The sequence below is a fragment of the Nerophis lumbriciformis genome, linkage group LG31 (genome assembly GCF_033978685.3).
Source record: "Nerophis lumbriciformis linkage group LG31, RoL_Nlum_v2.1, whole genome shotgun sequence".
Taxonomy (NCBI): Eukaryota; Metazoa; Chordata; class Actinopteri; order Syngnathiformes; family Syngnathidae; genus Nerophis; species Nerophis lumbriciformis.
In genome coordinates this window covers 2,492,351-2,512,795 of record NC_084578.2, presented here as the reverse complement: position 1 = coordinate 2,512,795, position 20,445 = coordinate 2,492,351, and the positions used below count along the sequence as shown (strand labels likewise).

Genomic DNA, 20,445 nt, shown 5'->3' with positions numbered 1-20,445 from the left:
ACCAAGGCAGAGAGCATGGAAAACAATGTCAACAAAATAGTGAAACCACATTGAACACTGAACAACAAGAATATGTAAGAAATGCTTCATAAAGTGTAAGAAAATGTAAACAACTGAGAAGAACTATTCTCTGCAGCTGTGCTCTAAAGGGTGAGCGTGGCTAAGGTCTTGGTGCATCATTGACAGACCACATTGGTCTGACTACGGTCCCTATGAAAACATCCAGAACAAAGTGGCACACAGTCCGGGTGACTAAGTTGTCAGACTGGAGTGCTGGTGTTGAACAGTTCTCTGCCTCGTGTTCCAGGCACCGCCGTCCATGGTCAGTACGGAACAGCGGCAGCAGGCGGAGCACGTCTTTCTCTCCTTCCGCAAGTCCAAATCCCCCTTTGCCATTTGCAAACACATCTTGGGTAAGTCTACGCTCCCTGTGAACCTTTGACGGAGCAGCGGGACCACCGGCTAACCCTAACCCTAACCCTAAAAAAAAATGTTAATTGTTAAAATTGTTTAAAAAAATAAAAAACATTTTAAATTGTTTTAAATTGTTTTTAAAAATAAAAAAAAAGTTTTAAAAATTTTACAAATTAAAAAAAATTAAAAACATTTAAAAGCATTTTTTTAAAATTAAAAAAATGTGAAAATCATTTTTTACCTTGAAAAAAAAATGTTACCTTGAAATTTTTTTTGTACCTTGAAAATCATTTTTTACCTTGAAAAAAAAATTTTACCTTGAAAAAAAAATTTTACCTTGAAAATTTTTTTGTACCTTGAAAATCATTTTTTACCTTGAAAAAAAAATGTTACCTTGAAAAAAAATTTTTACCTTGAAAAAAAAATTTTACCTTGAAATTTTTTTTGTACCTTGAAAAAAAAAATTTACCTTGAAAAAAAATTTTACCTTGAAAAAAATTTTACCTTGAAAATTTTTTTGTACCTTGAAAATCATTTTTTACCTTGAAAAAAAATTTTTACCTTGAAAAAAAAATTTTACCTTGAAAATTTTTTTGTACCTTGAAAAAAAAATTTTACCTTGAAAATTTTTTTGTACCTTGAAAATCATTTTTTACCTTGAAAAAAAATTTTTACCTTGAAAAAAAATTTTTACCTTGAAAATTTTTTTGTACCTTGAAAATCATTTTTTACCTTGAAAAAAAAATTTTACCTTGAAAATTTTTTTTTACCTTGAAAATCATTTTTTACCTTGAAAATCATGTTTTAACTTAAAACATTTTTTTTTACATTTTTGTAAAAATTTTTACTTTTTTTTAATTTTTAAATTTTTTTTTAGATTTTTTAATTTTTTTTAAATTTTTTTTAATTTTTTAAAAATATTTTTAAATTGTTTTTAATTTTTTTTAATTTTTTAATTTTTTTTTAATTTTTTAATTTTTTTTTAATTTTTTTACTTTTTTTAAACTTTTTTTAAACTTTTTTTTAACTTTTTAAACTTTTTTTTAACTTTTTAAATTTTTTTTTACCCTAACCCTAACCGGCCTTGTCCTTTGCAGAGACCAGCAAGGTGGACTACGTGCTGTTCCAGGCGGCCACCGCCATCATGGAGGCGGTGGTGCGCGAGTGGATCCTGCTGGAGAAGAGCAGCATCGAGTCCCTGCGAGCGTTCCTCCTCACCTACGTCCTGCAGAGACCCAGGTACGTGGTGCTGCGTTCAGGACCGCTGGGAAGTGGGGAACACCAGACGATGTCCTGCATGAGTGGTCTTTGTGCAGCCTGCAGAAGTACGTCCGTGAGCAGATGTTGCTGGCAGTGGCCGTCATCGTCAAGAGAGGCTCTCTGGACAAATCCATCAGCTGCAAGAGTGTCTTCCAGGAGGTGGGACAGCTCATCAGCAGCGGCAACCCAGCTGTGGTAAGACGCCATGTTGACCTTCTTACCTTGTACCGCCCTAAAGCAAGAAGTGACGCTGTGTTAGTCATCTGACCAGGTAACTTTGTTCCATTCATCCAGTGACCTATCGATTACTTTGTTCCATTCATCCAGTGACCTATCGATTACTTTGTTCCATTCATCCAGTGACCTATCGATTACTTTGTTCCATTCATCCAGTGACCTATCGATTACTTTGTTCCATTCATCCAGTGACCTATCGATTACTTTGTTCCATTCATCCAGTGACCTATCGATTACTTTGTTCCATTCATCCAGTGACCTATCGATTAATTTGTTCCATTCATCCAGTGACCTATCGATTACTTTGTTCCATTCATCCAGTGACCTATCGATTACTTTGTTCCATTCATCCAGTGACCTATCGATTACTTTGTTCCATTCATCCAGTGACCTATCGATTACTTTGTTCCATTCATGCAGTGACCTATCGATTACTTTGTTCCATTCATGCAGTGACCTATTGATTACTTTGTTCCATTCATCCAGTGACCTATCGATTACTTTGTTCCATTCATCCAGTGACCTATCGATTACTTTGTTCCATTCATGCAGTGACCTATCGATTACTTTGTTCCATTCATCCAGCGACCTATTGATTACTTTGTTCCATTCATCCAGTGACCTATCGATTACTTTGTTCCATTCATCCAGTGACCTATCGATTACTTTGTTCCATTAATCGAGTGACCTATCGATTACTTTGTTACATTCATCCAGCGACCTATTGATTACTTTGTTCCATTCATCCAGTGACCTATCGATTACTTTGTTCCATTCATCCAGTGACCTATCGATTACTTTGTTCCACTCATCCAGTGACCTATCGATTACTTTGTTCCATTCATCCAGTGACCTATCGATTACTTTGTTACATTCATGCAGTGACCTATCGATTACTTTGTTCCATTCATCCAGTGACCTATCGATTACTTTGTTCCATTAATCGAGTGACCTATTGATTAGTTTGTTCCATTAATCCATTGACCTATCGATTACTTTGTTCCATTCAAGCAGTGACCTATGGATTACTTTGTTCCATTCATCCAGTGACCTATCGATTACTTTGTTCCATTCATCCAGTGACCTATTGATTAGTTTGTTCCATTAATCGAGTGACCTATTGATTACTTTGTTCCATTCATCCAGTGACCTATCGATTACTTTGTTCCATCAATCGAGTGACCTATCGATTAGTTTGTTCAATTAATCTAATAAAACACACTCTACAGCCTCAATGTGTATTTTAGGGGAAATATTTAAAATTCAAATATTTTTCTGCTTGCCATAACTATCAATTTCTATTTACCTTATTTTACTTTTTTAAAACTTTTTATTTAATTTGTTTAAAAAAAAAAAAAAACTTCTATTTTTCTACTCGCTTTACCTTTTTTCCCCACTTCTTTTACCTTTTATTTACCTTCTTTCATCTTTTATACACCTATTTACCTTTTTTTTAAATGCCATTGAACTTGTTTGATCTTTTATTTACCCTTTACTTCTTTTAAATTAAATTTACAGAAACTTGTTATATATGCACAATATTATCACAATATTATGTCAGACCCACTCGACGTCCATTGCATTCGGTCTCGCCTAGAGGGGGGGGGGGGGTTTACCCACATATGCGGTCCTCTCCAAGGTTTCTCATAGTCATTCACATCGACGTCCCACTGGGGTGAGTTTTTCCTTGCCCTTATGTGGGCTCTGTACCGAGGATGTCGTTGTGGCTTGTGCAGCCCTTTGAGACACTTGTGATTTAGGGCTATATAAATAAACATTGATTGATTGATGCATTTTATTTACCTTCTTTATAACTCTAGTTTACTTCTTTTACAATTATTTAGCTTATTTTACCTTCAATATACATTTTATTTACTTTCTATATAACATGTTTACCTTTTTTACCTTCCTTTACCATTTATTTAACTTAATTTAAAATTGATTTACCTTCTTTTACCTTCTATTTAACTTGCTTTACCTTTTATTTACCTTCTTTTTAAAATGATATTTAACGTGTTTTACCTTGTTTTACCTTTCACTTACATTATTTTACCTTCAATGTAGTTTTTATTTACTTTTTAAATTATATTGAACTTGTTTTATCTTTTATTTACCTTGTTTTTTCTTTTATTTACCTTATTTTACCTTTTATTTACCTTCTTTTATCTTCTATTTACCTTCTATTTATAGTAACTTTTATCTTTTATATACGTTGTTGTACTCTTCTATTTACTTTGTTTCACCTTTTTTTGCATTCTATCTTTATTGCTTTATCTTCAATATACATTTAATTTACCTTGTTTTACCTTCTATTTAACATGTTTTACCTTCTTTTAGATTCACATTCGTTACCCTTCTTTTTACACTTTATTCAACTTTATTTACAGTTTATTGGCCTTCTTTAACTTTTTATTTAACATGTTTTACCTTTAATATACCACCTTTTTAGCTCTCTTTTTTACCTTCTATTCACCGTTTATTTACAAATTTTACCTTATTTTACTATATTTGATTTTCTATTTAACATGTTTTACTTTTTTACCCTCTTTCCATTTGACCTCCATTTACCTTGTTTCATGCTGCCTGGATTTGATACATTTTTTATTATTTACACTCATTAAATGATTCATTGAAGCCGCATAATATAAATCAAAGTCTTTATCTAATAATTGATGAATGGTTGCTGCCTTGTAGCCAACATGTTAGTACTCCTCTGCGTCCAGCAGGTGGCAGCACCTCTTCAGGCTTTTACAGTCTTTGCTCCACTGTAAGAAAAACGCAGCATCTCCCCTTGTTACGTTTCAACCAATCAACTTCGTTTGCTTTTTGAGTCACTCATTCAATGGAACTTTTCACATTTGTGTCCGCAGCAAACCTTGGCCTGCTCCATCCTGACGGCGCTGCTCAGCGAGTTCTCCAGCTCCAGCAAGACCAGCAGCATCGGACTGAGCATGGAGTTCCACGGCAGCTGCAAGCGCCTCTTCCAGGTCTGAAAGTCCATTTGACTTGTTCCTCTTTCTTTAAATGTATCTCTTTTTTTGTAGTTTTGAGACAAAAAATTCCCTTCTTATACCAATTTACACAGCTATGAAATATTGAAACTTTGTTAAAAATCATTAATCAAATTGATTTCACTGCAACAAAATCCCTTTTAATGTGTTTTTATAAAGTCATGGCTTTTTTATAGCTCTAGTTTACTTCTTTTACAATTATTTACCTTATTTTACCTTCAATATACATTTTATTTACTTTCTATATACCGTATTTTCCGCACTATTAGCCGCACCTAAAAACCACAAATTTACTCAAAAGCTGACAGTGCGGCTTATAACCCGGTGCGCTTTATATATGGATTAATATTAAGATTCATTTTCATAAAGTTTCGGTCTCGCAACTACGGTAAACAGCCGCCATCTTTTTTCCCCGTAGAAGAGGAAGTGCTTCTTCTTCTACGCAAGCAACCGCCAAGGTAAGCACCCGCCCCCATAGAAGAAGAAGCGCTTCTTCTTCTACTGTAAGCAACCACCCGCCCCCGTAGAAGAAGAAGAAGCGCGCGGATATTACGTTTCATTTCCTTTGTGTGTTTACATCTGTAAAGACCACAAAATGGCTCCTACTAAGCGACAGGTTTCCGGTTCATGAAAAGACGCAATCTCTCCATCCGCACACGGACTACTATTTCACAGCAACTGCCTAAAGACTTTCAAGAAAAGCTGGCTACTTTCCGTGCATATTGTAAAAACAAGATAGCTGAAAAAAAGATCCGGCCAGAGAACATTATCAACATGGACGAGGTTCCACTGACTTTTGATATTCCTGTGAACCGCACCGTGGATACAACGGGAGCACGTACGGTGAATATTCGCACCACAGGGAATGAGAAGTCATCCTTCACTGTGGTTCTAGCTTGCCATGCTAATGGCCAGAAACTTCCACCCATGGTGATATTCAAAAGGAAGACCTTGCCAAAAGAGACCTTTCCAGCCGGCGTCATCATAAAACCTAACTCGAAGGGATGGATGGATGAAGAAAAGATGAGCGAGTGGTTAAGGTAAGTTTACGCGAAGAGGCCGGGTGGCTTTTTTCACGCAGCTCCGTCCATGTTGATATACGACTCCATGCGCGCCCACATCACGCTGGTTTTTAATATATTATTAAAGTTTGACCTATCTGACTGTTTTTTTGACATTCCTTTAGCGCAGTTAGATGCGGCTTATAACACGGGGCGGCTTATAGGTGGACAAAGTTTTGAAATATGCCGTTCATTGAAGGCGCGGCTTATAACCCAGGGCGGCTTATGGTGCGGAAAATACGGTAACATGTTTACCTTTTTTACCTTCCTTTACCATTTATTTAACTTCATTTAAAGTTGATTTACCTTCTTTTACCTTCTATTTAACTTGCTTTACCTTTTATTTACCTTCTTTTTCAAATGATATTTACGTGTTCTACCTTGTTTTACCCTTTACTTACATTATTTTACCTTCAATGTAGTTTTTATTTACTTTTTAAATTATTTAAAAGTCTATTTGACTTGTTCCTCTTTCTTTAAATGTATCTCTTTTTTTGTAGTTTTGAGACAAAAAATGCCCTTCTTATACCAATTTACACAGCTATGAAATATTATAACTTTGTTAAAAATCATTAATCAAATTGATTTCTCTGCAACAAAATCCCTTTTAATGTGTTTTTATAAAGTCATGGCTTTTTTTCTCAAGTCCTGCAGAGGAAATGTAGTTGTAATTCACGAACATCGCCACTAGGTGGTGCAACTACACTCCTATTGTGCTTTCAGTCAATTGTCAATTGGCATGCCAGTCCTGAGCATACCTTGTGGGATACACTTGGGGCATCTACAGCAATGCATCTCTATGTAGAATATTATGCAAGTATGTAGGTGTAAAAGTCCAATAAGTAAGGAAATAACTTTAGCCATCCACATGATCTTTTATTAAAGGGGGAGGTTTTAAGAAAGAAAATGTTTGAAATAGAAAGTGATCGACGTGAAATAGCCTAAATCAGCAGTGTCCAAAGTGCATTTTCTAAGAACACTATTACTAACACACCTTTAGAAAGTAAAGTAAAGAGGTGTAATGTAATTAGGTTTGTTGGTGCTAAGGTACTACGCTGCCTAGGAAAACTACTGCTATGTTTGTTTTTCATTGACATGATGGTGACATTGCTGTCAATACAAGTCAACACACACACAGCACTTACAAGCAGAAACAATGTTGAGACAGAAAAGGGAGAATGGACGTATTTTGGCTTCAAAACTCACAATAAGGGTGAAGCTTTCCACACTGCAGGCGCCGTAAAACATAGCTAGCTAGCTAGCAGCTAACGTCTGTCCACAGTTTTTTTTTTAGCTACTTCTAAATCACGATTCCTAATAAAGTAAGTTTCTTACAAGTATCGTTATCACTGCAGGACGAGGGATAGCTAAACATGTTTCACTACACACCGTAGTAGGAGCTCACCGCTAACAAACTTAACATTTTAATGAAAAACTTGAAGCGTTGAAAGTTTCAAATAAATATATATATGTGTGTGTATGTGTATATATAAATATATATATATATATGTATATATGTATGTATGTATGTATGTATATACAGTATGTATGTATGTATATACAGTATATATATATATATATATATATATATACATATATATGTATGTATATACAGTATATATGTATGTGTATATATATATATATATATATATATATATATATATATATATATATATATATATATATATATATATGACTTACTTATAACACTTTTATGACTTTGACCATTTTTGGGCTCGGGAGTGATAATGTGAGTTTTTGGGAAGAAAAAATGTCACAGTTCCAAAAATAATAATGCATCAAAATCAGTGTTGATATGAATTATTGACCTATTAAAGGCTGTAATTACCTCATCTAAAGTATTCCACTTTGCAACTCGTTTTTGGAAATTATGCATATTTTGTGTTTTTCCAATCATAAGAAATGTTTAAAAAAAAAAATTTTTTTTTTACAAAAAGAGCATCAAAAAAATAAAAGATTACAAATATATAAAAACTTTATATCTATGGATTGTTCTGAAGCTGTTAAAGAATTTAAAGCGTTGAAAGATTAAATAAATATACCTGTATGTATGTATATATATATATATATATATATATATATATATATATATATATATATATATATATATGTATGTGTATATGTATATATATATATATATATATATATATATATATATATATATATATATATATATATATATATATATATATATATATCTTAACACTTTTTTTTTACTTATACAGCTTTTCGGCGAGAGAGGGATAATGTGAGTTTTTTTGGGGGGGGGGGACCGTTTAAAAATAATAATGTATCAAAATCAGTGTTGATATGAATTATTGACCTATTAAAGGCTGTAATTACCTCATCTAAAGTATTCCACTTTGCACCGATTCAGTGGTCTAGTGGTTAGAGTGTCCGCCCTGAGATCGGTAGGTTGTGGGTTCAAACCCCCGGCCGAGTCATACCAAAGACTATAAAAATGGGACCCATTACCTCCCTGCTTGGCACTCAGCATCAAGGGTTGGAATTGGGGGTTAAATCACCAAAAATTATTCCCGGGCGCGGCCGCTGCTGCCCACTGCTCCCCTCACCTCCCAGGGGGTGATCAAGGGTGATGGGTCAAATGCAGAGAATAATTTCGCCACACCTAGTGTGTGTGTGACAATCATTGGTACTTTAACTTTAACTTTAACTTAACTTGTTTTTGGAAATTATGCATATTTTGTGTTTTTCCAATCATAAAAATGTTTTATTGGAGTAATTTTTTTTACAAAAAGAGCATAAAATCAAAAACAAGATTACAAATATATAAAAACTTTATATCTATGGGTTGGTTGGAAGCTGTTGAAGAATTTAAAGCATTGAAAGTTTAAATAAATATAAATATATATATGGGTTGGTTGGAAGCTGTTGAAGAATTTAAAGCATTGAAAGTTTAAATATATATATATATATATATATATATATATATATATATATATATATATATATATATATATTTCAATGCTTTAAATTCTTCAACAGCTACAGTTTAAATATATATATATATATATATATATATATATATATATATATATATATATATATATATATATATTTATTTAAACTTTCAATGCTTTAAATTCTTCAACAGCTTCCAACCAACCCATAGATATAAAGTTTTTATATATTTGTAATCTTGTTTTTGATTTTATGCTCTTTTTGTAAAAAAAATTACTCCAATAAAACATTTATATGATTGGAAAAACACAAAATATGCATAATTTCCAAAAACAAGTTGCAAAGTGGAATACTTTAGATGAGGTAATTACAGCCTTTAATAGGTCAATAATTCATATCTACACTGACTTTGATGCATTATTATTTTTAAACTAGTTCCAACAGGACTTGGCGCCTGCACACAGCGCAAAATCTACCCGTGCCTGGTTTACGGACCATGGTATTTCTGTTCTAAATTGGCCCGCCAACTCCCCTGACCTTAGCCCCATAGAAAATCTGTGGGGTATTGTGAAAAGGAAGATGCAGAATGCCAGACCCAAAAACGCAGAAGAGTTGAAGGCCACTATCAGAGCAACCTGGGCTCTCATAACACCTGAGCAGTGCCAGAAACTCATCGACTCCATGCCACGCCGCATTAACGCAGTAATTGAGGCAAAAGGAGCTCCAACCAAGTATTGAGTATTGTACATGCTCATATTTTTCATTTTCATACTTTTCAGTTGGCCAACATATCTAAAAATCTCTTTTTTGTATTAGCCTTAAGTAATATTCTAATTTTGTGACACACGGAATTTTGGATTTTCATTTGTTGCCACTTCAAATCATCAAAATTAAATGAAATAAACATTTGAATGCATCAGTCTGTGTGCAATGAATAAATATAATGTACAAGTTACACCTTTTGAATGCAATTACTGAAATAAATCAAGTTTTTCAAAATATTCTAATTTACTGGCTTTTACCTGTATACCGGTATACATATATATCTGACTTTTTTGAGGGCGGCCATTTTTCGTCGCTTAGGAGGCTTGACATAGTTTTGAATGAAGTGTTAAGAAATAAACAACTCTGTGAAATAAACAACTTCATTTATTAAATTGAAAGTAATAGATGTCAAAAATGTAATCAACCTTAACGTTTAAGCTACATTAATTAAGACCGTGGACTCAAAATCATTGTTTTATTCTTAAAATCATCGTTTTATTTGATGGCCTTTGTGGTTGACAACACCAAAGGTCAAGTGGCCTTGCCCCTAAGATGATCAAATACTCAGAACTGGATCCATACCAAAATGTGTAGTGTCACCCAAAACGTAGGTAGAAGTCCAAACAACAGATGAAAAGGTGCTTTGAACAGAGGTGTAGATCAAACATGTCCTCAGTGGAAAGAGATGGAAGTGAATGAAGTAGAAGAAAGGCTCAGTGTCACGTGCGTCCATCAGGAGGAGGGCCTTCGCCAGATCTTCATGCTGACCATGGAGGTGCTGCAGGAGTTCAGTCGCAGAGAGAACCTCAACGCTCAGATGTCCTCCATCTTCCAGCGATACCTGGCTCTGGCCAATCAGGTGCTCAGCTGGAACTTCCTGCCACCCAATCATATCCTTTCTTTGGCACAGGCATCGTTTTAACAGCACAGCCATTTATAAAAATTAGCCAATTATAATAGGTTGCCATGGTGACTGTAGGCCCAAATGACATCCAACATAATCCATGAAATATTGATTACTGCTGACTGTCATTATGGCAAAACAGATATAGAAGAGCATGTAAGTGGTAGGAATTATACACTATTTTCAGGTATATAAGCCCCACCCACTCAATTTTAGAAGAAAACATATTTTCCATATATTAGCCTCAACTGACTATAAACCGCATATATATAAGTTGTGAAATGAGTTATTTAGCCAGAAATATTTTGTAAATGTTTATTTACATACTTTACATACGGCTTCTGTAACACGGCAGTAAAACGGCTGATCAAACAAAACACAAGTCGTGGTCATGCACCCACTAGCCGCTCAAGCTAGCTCTCCAATCAGCTAAAACGACCCAATAACTCCAGGGTGACGTTTTGGTGAGTTTACTGAGGAATTTGTAAGTTAATAATAGTACTAACACAGAGACTCGTAAACGTGTTAGCATATGAGCTAACGCTAACGACGCAAGCTTGATCACATTACCATAGCACCATACCAAACACTCCTACAGACATCACACCTGGGATGTTTTAGTAAACAATAATTGTTTTAGTTATATTGTAAAACTTACAAACGCTGCTTGTAGGGGTGTAACGGTACACAAAAGTTTCGGTTCGGTACGTACCTCGGTTTAGAGGTCACGGTTTGTTTAATTTTCGGTACAGTAAGAAAACAACAAAATATAAATGTTTTGGTTATTTATTTACCAAATTTGTAAACATTGGCTTTATCCTTTTAACATTGGGAACACTATAATAATTCTGCCCACGTTAATCAACATTAAACTGCCTCAAGTTGTTGCTCAGATTAAATAAAATGACAAAACTTTTCTTCTACATATAAAAAGTGCAACATTAAACAGTTTCAAGTCAACTCATCATGCTTAATTTATTACAGCATTTGGGAAGCCTGTAGTTGATTTATTATGTAAATGTTATATTTTAATCAACATGTGATAGCAGGGACCCTGCCATTCAAAACTAGGCTGCTACATTACTAATGATTAATGTAACTATAGCTGAAAAAATGGTACAATAGCAATAGGAGAGACTATTCATCCCTGAACACCATGGAGTTCATGTAGGCTTTATGATGCACTTACATTATTATATCAACTATCAGAGACAGAAACTCTTCATTTAACATAATGTCCTTTTTTGCTGCTTCAACACAGCTCAATCAACACAGAAAAAGGTCAAGTGAAATAACAGACAGACAGGGCTTTGCTGTCCGTAACACACACACCGCAAAATGAGCTAACGTTACGCTAAAAGCGAGCTGAATTGCCTTTTATATTTCTAGAAGGTCAACGGGCTCATAGTGATGTTACTAGTAGTTGACTGGGGGGTGTTTATTATCATTTGGGGAGAGTCCACTGCCTGATGATTACCTGCTAAACGCTAAGCACTGACTACATGCGCTCTGAATACTCACTGCTGATTGGCTGTTACCGCTCTGTGTGTAACCAATCAGATGGTTGTGTGGGTGGGACAATGCTGGGTGCTGTGTAGAGGCCTGACAGAGGCAGAAGGAAGCGGAGGCGGCTACTTAACATGTTCGTGTGGAAACTCGTTCGTTACACGAACCGAAACCCCCGTACCGAAACGGTTCAATACAAATACACGTACTGTTACACCCCTAGCTGCTTGGAGTGATGAATGAAGAATCCATACGAGTCGAAACGCTGTGAACGGCAATCGGACAATACTTCCGGTTCAATGCTCAGTCTAAACAGAAGGACAACGCAGCACTTGCAGTGAGTGAACTTGTCCAAAAGCTGGCGCCATAACACAAACAATCACACTTATTCGGTGTCTTTGCTTTGTTTTGTTTTGTTTTTTTATCTATTTGCATTATGGCCGTCAGCAAAGAAAAATCCATAAGTTAGCCCCGCCGTTTTATAAGCCGCAGGGTTCAAAGCCTAGGGAAAATGTAGTGGATTATCCTCCGGAATTTATGGTATATCTGTTTTACTTTGTAGTCTGTTTACAGAGTGCACATGTGTTATCTTGGCATGTAGAGAGAACATTGTGTGTGTGTGTGTGCGTGTGTGTGTGTGTGTGTGTGTGTGTGTGTGTGTGTGTGTGTGTGTGTGTGTGTGTGTGTGTGTTTGTGTTTGCATGCCCGCGCTGTCCCTCCAAGGGGATCTGTAGTGGCGCTCGGTGGTCGCTATGTCCACGTATCACTTTCAAAGAGGTGTGTGTGCGTGCTGGCATCATTCCCTGCGGCCCCGCCTTGGCTTGTCCAGGCCCCCCCCTTGGTATGTGTCTTCTCTGTGTGTGTCTTTTCAAAGACAAACTTTGAAAATCATCCGTGTGTGTGTGTGTGTGTGTGTGTGTGTCTGCGTCCGCTGTTGTTGTCGTCCAAAAATGACCTGGATGGAGAAGAGACTATTTAGGGCGGGGGCTCTTTCTCAGGGAGCTCCGATTAAGGTTCTTCTCTAAGGAATAGCTTTTGTGTAAAATCCACAAAGTTGTTTTTTTCTCTGCTTAGAATCGAGACTGAGATTCATTGGGATTAGAGATGTCCGATAATGGCTTTTTTACCGATATTGTCCAACTCTTAATTACCGATACCGATATCAAGCGATATCGATATATACAGTGGTGGAATGAACACATTATTATGCCTAATTTTGTTGTGATGCCCCGCTGGATGCATTAAACAATGTAACAAGGTTTTCCAAAATAAATCAACTCAAGTTATGGAAAAAAAAATGCCAACATGGCACTGCCATATTTATTATCGAAGTCACAAAGTGCATTATTTTTTTTTAACATGCCTCAAAACAATAACAGTGCAATACTTTTTCATAACATGGTCACTACTGCCTAGTTTCTCTTGTTATATTCTTATTTTACTGTTATATTTTTATTCTCATTCCATCCATCCATCCATCCATCTTCTTCCGCTTATCCGAGGTCGGGTCGCGGGGGCAGCAGCTTAAGCAGGGAAGCCCAGACTTCCCTCTCCCCAGCCACTTCGTCCAGCTCTTCCTGTGGGACCCCGAGGCGTTCCCAGGCCAGCCGGGAGACATAGTCTTCCCAACGTGTCCTGGGTCTTCCCCGCGGCCTCCTACCGGTGGGACGTGCCCTAAACACCTCCCTAGGGAGGCGTTCGGGTGGCATCCTGACCAGATGCCCGAACCACCTCATCTGGCTCCTCTCGATGTGGAGGAGCAGCGGCTTTACTTTGAGCTCCTCCCGGATGGCAGAGCTTCTCACCCTATCTCTAAGGGAGAGCCCCGCCACCCGGCGGAGGAAACTCATTTCAGCCGCTTGTACCCGTGATCTTGTCCTTTCGGTCATAATCCAAAGCTCATGACCATAGGTGAGGGTGGGAACGTAGATCGACCGGTAAATTGAGAGCTTTGCCTTCCGGCTCAGCTCCTTCTTCACCACAACGGATCGATACAGCGTCCGCATTACTGAAGACGCCGCACCGATCCGCCTGTCGATCTCACGATCCACTCTTCCCCCACTCGTGAACAAGACTCCGAGGTACTTGAACTCCTCCACTTGGGGCAAGATCTCCTCCCCAACCCGGAGATGGCACTCCACCCTTTTCCGGGCGAGAACCATGGACTCGGACTTGGAGGTGCTGATTCTCATCCCAGTCGCTTCACACTCAGCTGCGAACCGATCCAGTGAGAGCTGAAGATCCTGGCCAGATGAAGCCATCAGGACCACATCATCTGCAAAAAGCAGAGACCTAATCCTGCAGCCACCAAACCAGATCCCCTCAACGCCTTGACTGCGCCTAGAAATTCTGTCCATAAAAGTTATGAACAGAATCGGTGACAAAGGGCAGCCTTGGCGGAGTCCAACCCTCACTGGAAACGTGTCCGACTTACTACCGGCATGCGGACCAAGCTCTGGCACTGATCATACAGGGAGCGGACCGCCACAATCAGACAGTCCGATACCCCATACTCTCTGAGCACTCCCCACAGGACTTCCCGAGGGACACGGTCGAATGCCTTCTCCAAGTCCACAAAACACATGTAGACTGGTTGGGCAAACTCCCATGCACCCTCAAGGACCCTGCCCAGAGTATAGAGCTGGTCCACAGTTCCATTCTCATTGTTGCTTTTTATTTTTATTCTTATTGTAATATTTTTCTATTCTGTTTCCATTTATTCCCCCATTATTTACTTTTTACTTTTTAAAATTATATCTCAATTCTGTACACTGCTGCTGGAATTTAAATTTTCCTGAGGAAACTCTCCTGAAGGAATCAATAAAGTACTATCTATCTCAGTGGTTCTCAAATGGGGGTAGGCATACCCCTGGGGGTACTTGAAGGTATGCCAAGGGGTAGGTGAGATTTTTTTTTAAATATTCTAAAAATAGCAACAATTCAAAAATCCTTTGTAAATATAAATAAAAACCTATATTTTTTTCCAAATAGTTCAAGAAAGACCACTACACATGAGCAATATTTTGCACTGTTATACAATTTAATAAATCAGAAACTGATGACATAGTGCTGTATTTTACTTCTTTATCTCTTTTTTTCAACCAAAAGTGCTTTGCTCTGATTATGGGGTACTTGAATTACAAAAAATTTCACAAGGGGTACATCACTCAAAAAAGTTTGAGAACCACTGATCTATCTATCTATATATCCAAACAGCAGCTTGGAATTTGGGACATGGTCTCCCTGAGAGAGACTATGAGGAGGTTGAGATGGGTGGGGTTGAGGTGGGGGGAGGGTATATTGTAGCGTCCCGGAAGAGTTAGTACTACAAGGGATTCTGGGTATTTGTTCTGTTGTGTTTATGTTGTGTTGCGGTGCAGATGTTCTCCCGAAATGTGTTTGTCATTCTTGTTTGGTGTGGGTTCACAGTGTGGCGCATATTTGTAACAGTGTTAAAGTTGTTTATACGGCCACCCTCAGTGTGACCTGTATGGCTGTTGAACAAGCATGCCTTGCATTAATTCGTAATGAGTAAAGCCGGTAGATATTATGTGACTGGGATGGCATGCACGTAAAGGAAGTGCCTTAAAGGTTTATTGTCTCTCTGTACCTCGCCCTACGTCCGTGTACACAGCGGCGTTTAAAAACATCATACATTTTACTTTTAAAAACCGATATTGATAATAACGAAACAGATACTGATAACTTCCAATATTACATTTTAAAGCATTTATCGGCCGATATTATCGGACAACCCAAATTGGGATTTTTCTTTGTTGTTTACCATACACACACAAGGGCTGAGCGATAAATTCATACACAGTACAGGCCAAAAGTGTGGACACACCTTCTCATTTAATGCGTTTTCTTTATTTTCATTGTAGATTGTCACATCAAAACTATGACTGAACACACGTGGAGTTATGTACTTAACAAAAAAAAAAGGTGAAATAACTGAAAACATGTTTTATATTCTAGTTTCTTCAAAATAGCCACCCTTTGCTCTGATTACTACTTTGCACACTCTTGGCATTCTCTCCATGAGCTTCAAGCACACCTGTGAAGTGAAAACCATTTCCTCTTGAAGGTCATGGAGAGAATGCCAAGAGACATGTACTTCCTGCCCTGCTCGGCTACCAGAGACATAGACATGTTATAAGTAGACACAGCATTGGCTGCTGTGACACGAGAAATTGGGCCGCCATCTTGAAGTGGTGATGAGAAGCAGGCGAGCAGCCTAAACTGACAGTTGACAGGTAGAAAACAAAGATGATGTTCAGCGTTTTCCTGCTCAAATGAGCGGACTGTTGAAAATAGGAATCGGGGGGATTACTTTTCACTAGTAAGATTTAACATTAACGTACTATTGGTTGTATTTTGTGAAAAGAATATTAGCACAGAGTTGAGAAGGAGCAAATATCTTCAATAGTACTGAAATCGTAGCCACTAGCAAACAAGAGTATGACCATAATAGAATTGCTTGTCAATTAAATTAATTACATTTAAAAATGTCATACTTGAATAACATAAAGTTGAAATAAACGATGAAGATAAAGATTGTAAAAGCCAACAGGGGTAAAAGTTAAGATTGTGTAGGGGGGGGGGGTAATATATGTTAGCTAACTAGACAATCAGATGGACAGTAGCTATACAGTATTATACAAGTCTAAATTTAGTCTAGCTTCAAGTAACAATATTCAAATACTAACATTGTTGGGTAAGACAGAATGTGGTTTTATTCTGAATCCAGTGAAACAGATTGGTGGTTTTAGCTGATATAAAGACTTTCAGGTGTTTATATATGTTTATGTTGAAGTATTTGGCAGACGCTTTTATCCAAAGCGACATACATAAAAAATACATATAAAACAATCACTTAAGGGAAGAATGTAATAGAAAATATCAATACAAAGTGTCAAGACAGAATAAACTCTCTGTTGCTGCAGCAACAGAGATACAGTCTATAAGATATATAGATATCTAATGTATTCATACATTGTTTATGTAGCATGTATATATAACCTAATCATATTCTTTCTTCAATTTAAAAATAGCTGACCGTTTTTTTCCCCCTTCTCTGGGACATACTTGCCAACCCTCCCGATTTTTCCGGGAGACTCCCGAATTTCAGTGCCCCTCCCGAAAGACTCCTGGGGCAACCATTCTCCCGAATTTCTTCAGATTTTCACCCGGACAACAATATTAAGTGCGTGCCGTGATGGCACTGCCTCTAGCGTCCGCTTTTTCACCACACAAACAGCGTGCCGGCTCAGTCACATGTTGTATGCGGCTTCTACATATATACGAAAGTGACTGCAAGACATACTTGATCAACAGCCATAAAGGTCGCACCGAGGGTGGCCGTGTAAACAACTTTAACACTGTTACAAATATGCGCCACACTGTGAACCCACACCAAACAAGAATGACAAACACATTTAGGGAGAACATCCGCACCTTATCACAACATAAACACAACAGAACAAATACCCAGAATCCCTTGTATCCCTAACCCCCCCCCCCGCGCTATCTTCCGAATTCGCAGGTCTCAAGGTTGGCAAGTGTGCTCTGGGATTATATTCCCAGTTTTGATCTCGGACGTCTGCTCACTTATAGCATATAAGAATGTTCTATTAGTGTTAAGCAAACTATGAATAATAAAACATGTGTCCTTTATCATAGCTACACGTATGACAAAAAAGCGGGTGAAAATCAGTGGTATTCAGTGAGGTAAGATCAGAGGTGGGTAGAGTAGCCAGAAATTGTACTCAAGTAAGAGTACTGTTACCGGTACTTTAGAGATTTATTACTCAAGTAAAAGTAAGGAGTAGTCACCCAAATATTTACTTGAGTAAAAGTAAAAAGTATGTTGTAAAAAAACTACTCAAGTACTGAGTAACTGATGAGTAACATACACACACATATCATATATATATATATATATATATATATATATATATATATATGTGTGTGTGTGTGTGTGTGTGTATATATATATATACACACACACACATATATATATATATATATATATATATATACACACATATATATATATATATATATATATATATATATACACATACATTGATATATACAATATATAATTTATATATATTTTTTTTGCCGTTTTTGTTTACATGTTAATAGTGTTTTAATGAATATACATGCATGTTTAACACATATAGATTCCTTTCTTTCATGAAGACAAGAATATAAGTTGGTGTATTACCTGATTCTGATGACTTGCATTGATTGGAATCAGACAGTAGTGATGACAAACGTCCACGTTTTCAAATGGAGGAGAAAAAAAGTTCCTCCTTTCTGTCTAATACCACATGAAAGTGGTTGGTTTTTGGCATCTTATATGTCCAGCTTCCATATTCGTTTGTATACACTTTACAAGAAATACATTGGCGGCAAACTCCGTAGCTTGCTAGCTTGTTTGCGCAGGCTTTCGGAGACTCTTATTTTGAAAGCGCAGGCGCGATGGAGCGGCACTTTTATTGTGAAGACAGGAACTGTGCAGTCAGTCTTTAGGCTTTTGACGGGGTGTACGGTTGAAATAAAAAATGGTCTTTTTTCCTTCACACTTTTGATTGATTGATTGGAACTTGTATTAGTAGATTGCACAGTACAGTACTTATTCCGTACAATTGACCACTAAATGGTAACACCCCAATAAGTTTTTCAACTTGTTTAAGTCAGGTCATGTGACCACCTGGCTCTGTTTGATTGGTCCAACGTCACCAGTGACTGCATCTGATTGGTGGAACGGAGTGAACGTCACCAGTGACTGTATTTGTTGAAACGCAGGCACTATGAAGGTCTGTCTGACAGACCAAAACAAACAAAGCGTGCATTAACAGATCGATAAAAATTAGTAGCGAGTAGCGAGCTGAATGTAGATAAAAGTAGCGGAGTAAAAGTAGCGTTTCTTCTCTATAAATATACTCAAGTAAAAGTAAAAGTATGTTGCATTAAAACTACTCTTAGAAGTACAATTTATCCCAAAAGTTACTCAAGTAGATGTAACGGAGTAAATGTAGCGCGTTACTACCCACCTCTGGGTAAGATGAATTAAATGCGCTGACAGTTCATTGCTTCTGCCTAATGAATTGCACTGAGTGGAGCGGATCACCACTCCAAGATGGCGGCCCCGCGTCTAGTCAGCGCCAGTAGGCAGTAGCGCTCCATGCTGCGTACCCTTAGAACATGTCTATGACCAGAGAGCGAGTGCCTTTGCTCATGCAACCAACCTTCCTTGACGACAAGGAAGAAGAAAAAATAATCGAACGCATTTTTGAGTGATACGGATTACGTGTCTACCGCGATATATATTATCTTTTTATCGCCCCTGTGGAGGTCTTCCATGAGAACGTCACCAGGAGGATCCTAGCAGGGTTCTTCCCAGGCGTTGGCTCCTGTGCGTCTGCGTGATGCGACGATGAGCGTCGAGGGGTTTCTCCATGATTGCGAGGCCTTTCAGACAGGAGTAAACATGCAGGCTTTTTAAGAGAGCGCCGTGCGTCTCATCCGTCCTCGCTCCCTTTGGCCGGGGGTGTCGGGTGTCAGCGGCACGCTGCCCGGGCGTCCGTCGGACCCCCGCGTCACTCGGCACCGCGCTCGACTCGGGCCCGGGGTCGCGGCCGGGGCCCTCGAGGCGGCGACAGTCAGGTGCTGTAAATGGCCGCCCGGGCTGACAGACGGGGTCGCGGCGGCCACGTGTCCGCATGCGCCCGCATATTTGTAGGTCTGTCCTTTCTGCCATCTGCTTGGTCCCTTCACCAGGCTGGAATGTGAGGACTTCACGCTTGTTTCGGGTTGAAGCGTGACGCTCTCTCCCCCTCTCAGCGACCCACACTTAACTCAGCTTTGCAGGGTTTTACCCTCAAACTATTCCAGTGGCCCGACCCGCCATTGTCATTAGCGTTAGTCCTTAGGCGCTTTGGGGATTAGGAGTGTGTAAGACCAGGCTGGATGTTTTCCCTGTGTGGAGAGTCTTCATCTGCTTCTGTCCCAACAAAGACTGGATCATGTACTTGAAAGTATGTTGACCACAGACCATGTGCATTACCCCCCATTAAGAGCTTAAACCCCTAAATATTTGTCTTTGCAGAATTCACAATAACTCAAAACGTGTTCAGAAAATGTTCCTTTATGATAAGTTTACATCATTATTATTGCTTTATATTCAGAGGTGGGTAGTAACGCGCTACATTTACTCCGTTACATCTACTTGAGTAACTTTTGGGATAAATTGTACTTCTAAGAGTAGTTTTAATGCAACATACTTTTACTTTTACTTGAGTATATTTATAGAGAAGAAACGCTACTTTTACTC

The 20,445-nt window shown here is 37.9% G+C and overlaps 1 protein-coding gene across 1 annotated transcript in view; it reads left to right on the top strand.

Moving 5' to 3' along the window:
• Positions 1-20,445, top strand: part of xpo4 (exportin 4) — a 148,493-nt gene that overhangs the window by 6,025 nt on the left and 122,023 nt on the right. Inside the window, exons 2-6 of the mRNA XM_061926096.1 lie at positions 308-413; positions 1,512-1,653; positions 1,731-1,869; positions 4,782-4,898; positions 10,428-10,550. Coding sequence (XP_061782080.1) covers positions 308-413; positions 1,512-1,653; positions 1,731-1,869; positions 4,782-4,898; positions 10,428-10,550 — 627 coding nt within the window. The remainder of the gene's footprint in view (positions 1-307; positions 414-1,511; positions 1,654-1,730; positions 1,870-4,781; positions 4,899-10,427; positions 10,551-20,445) is intronic.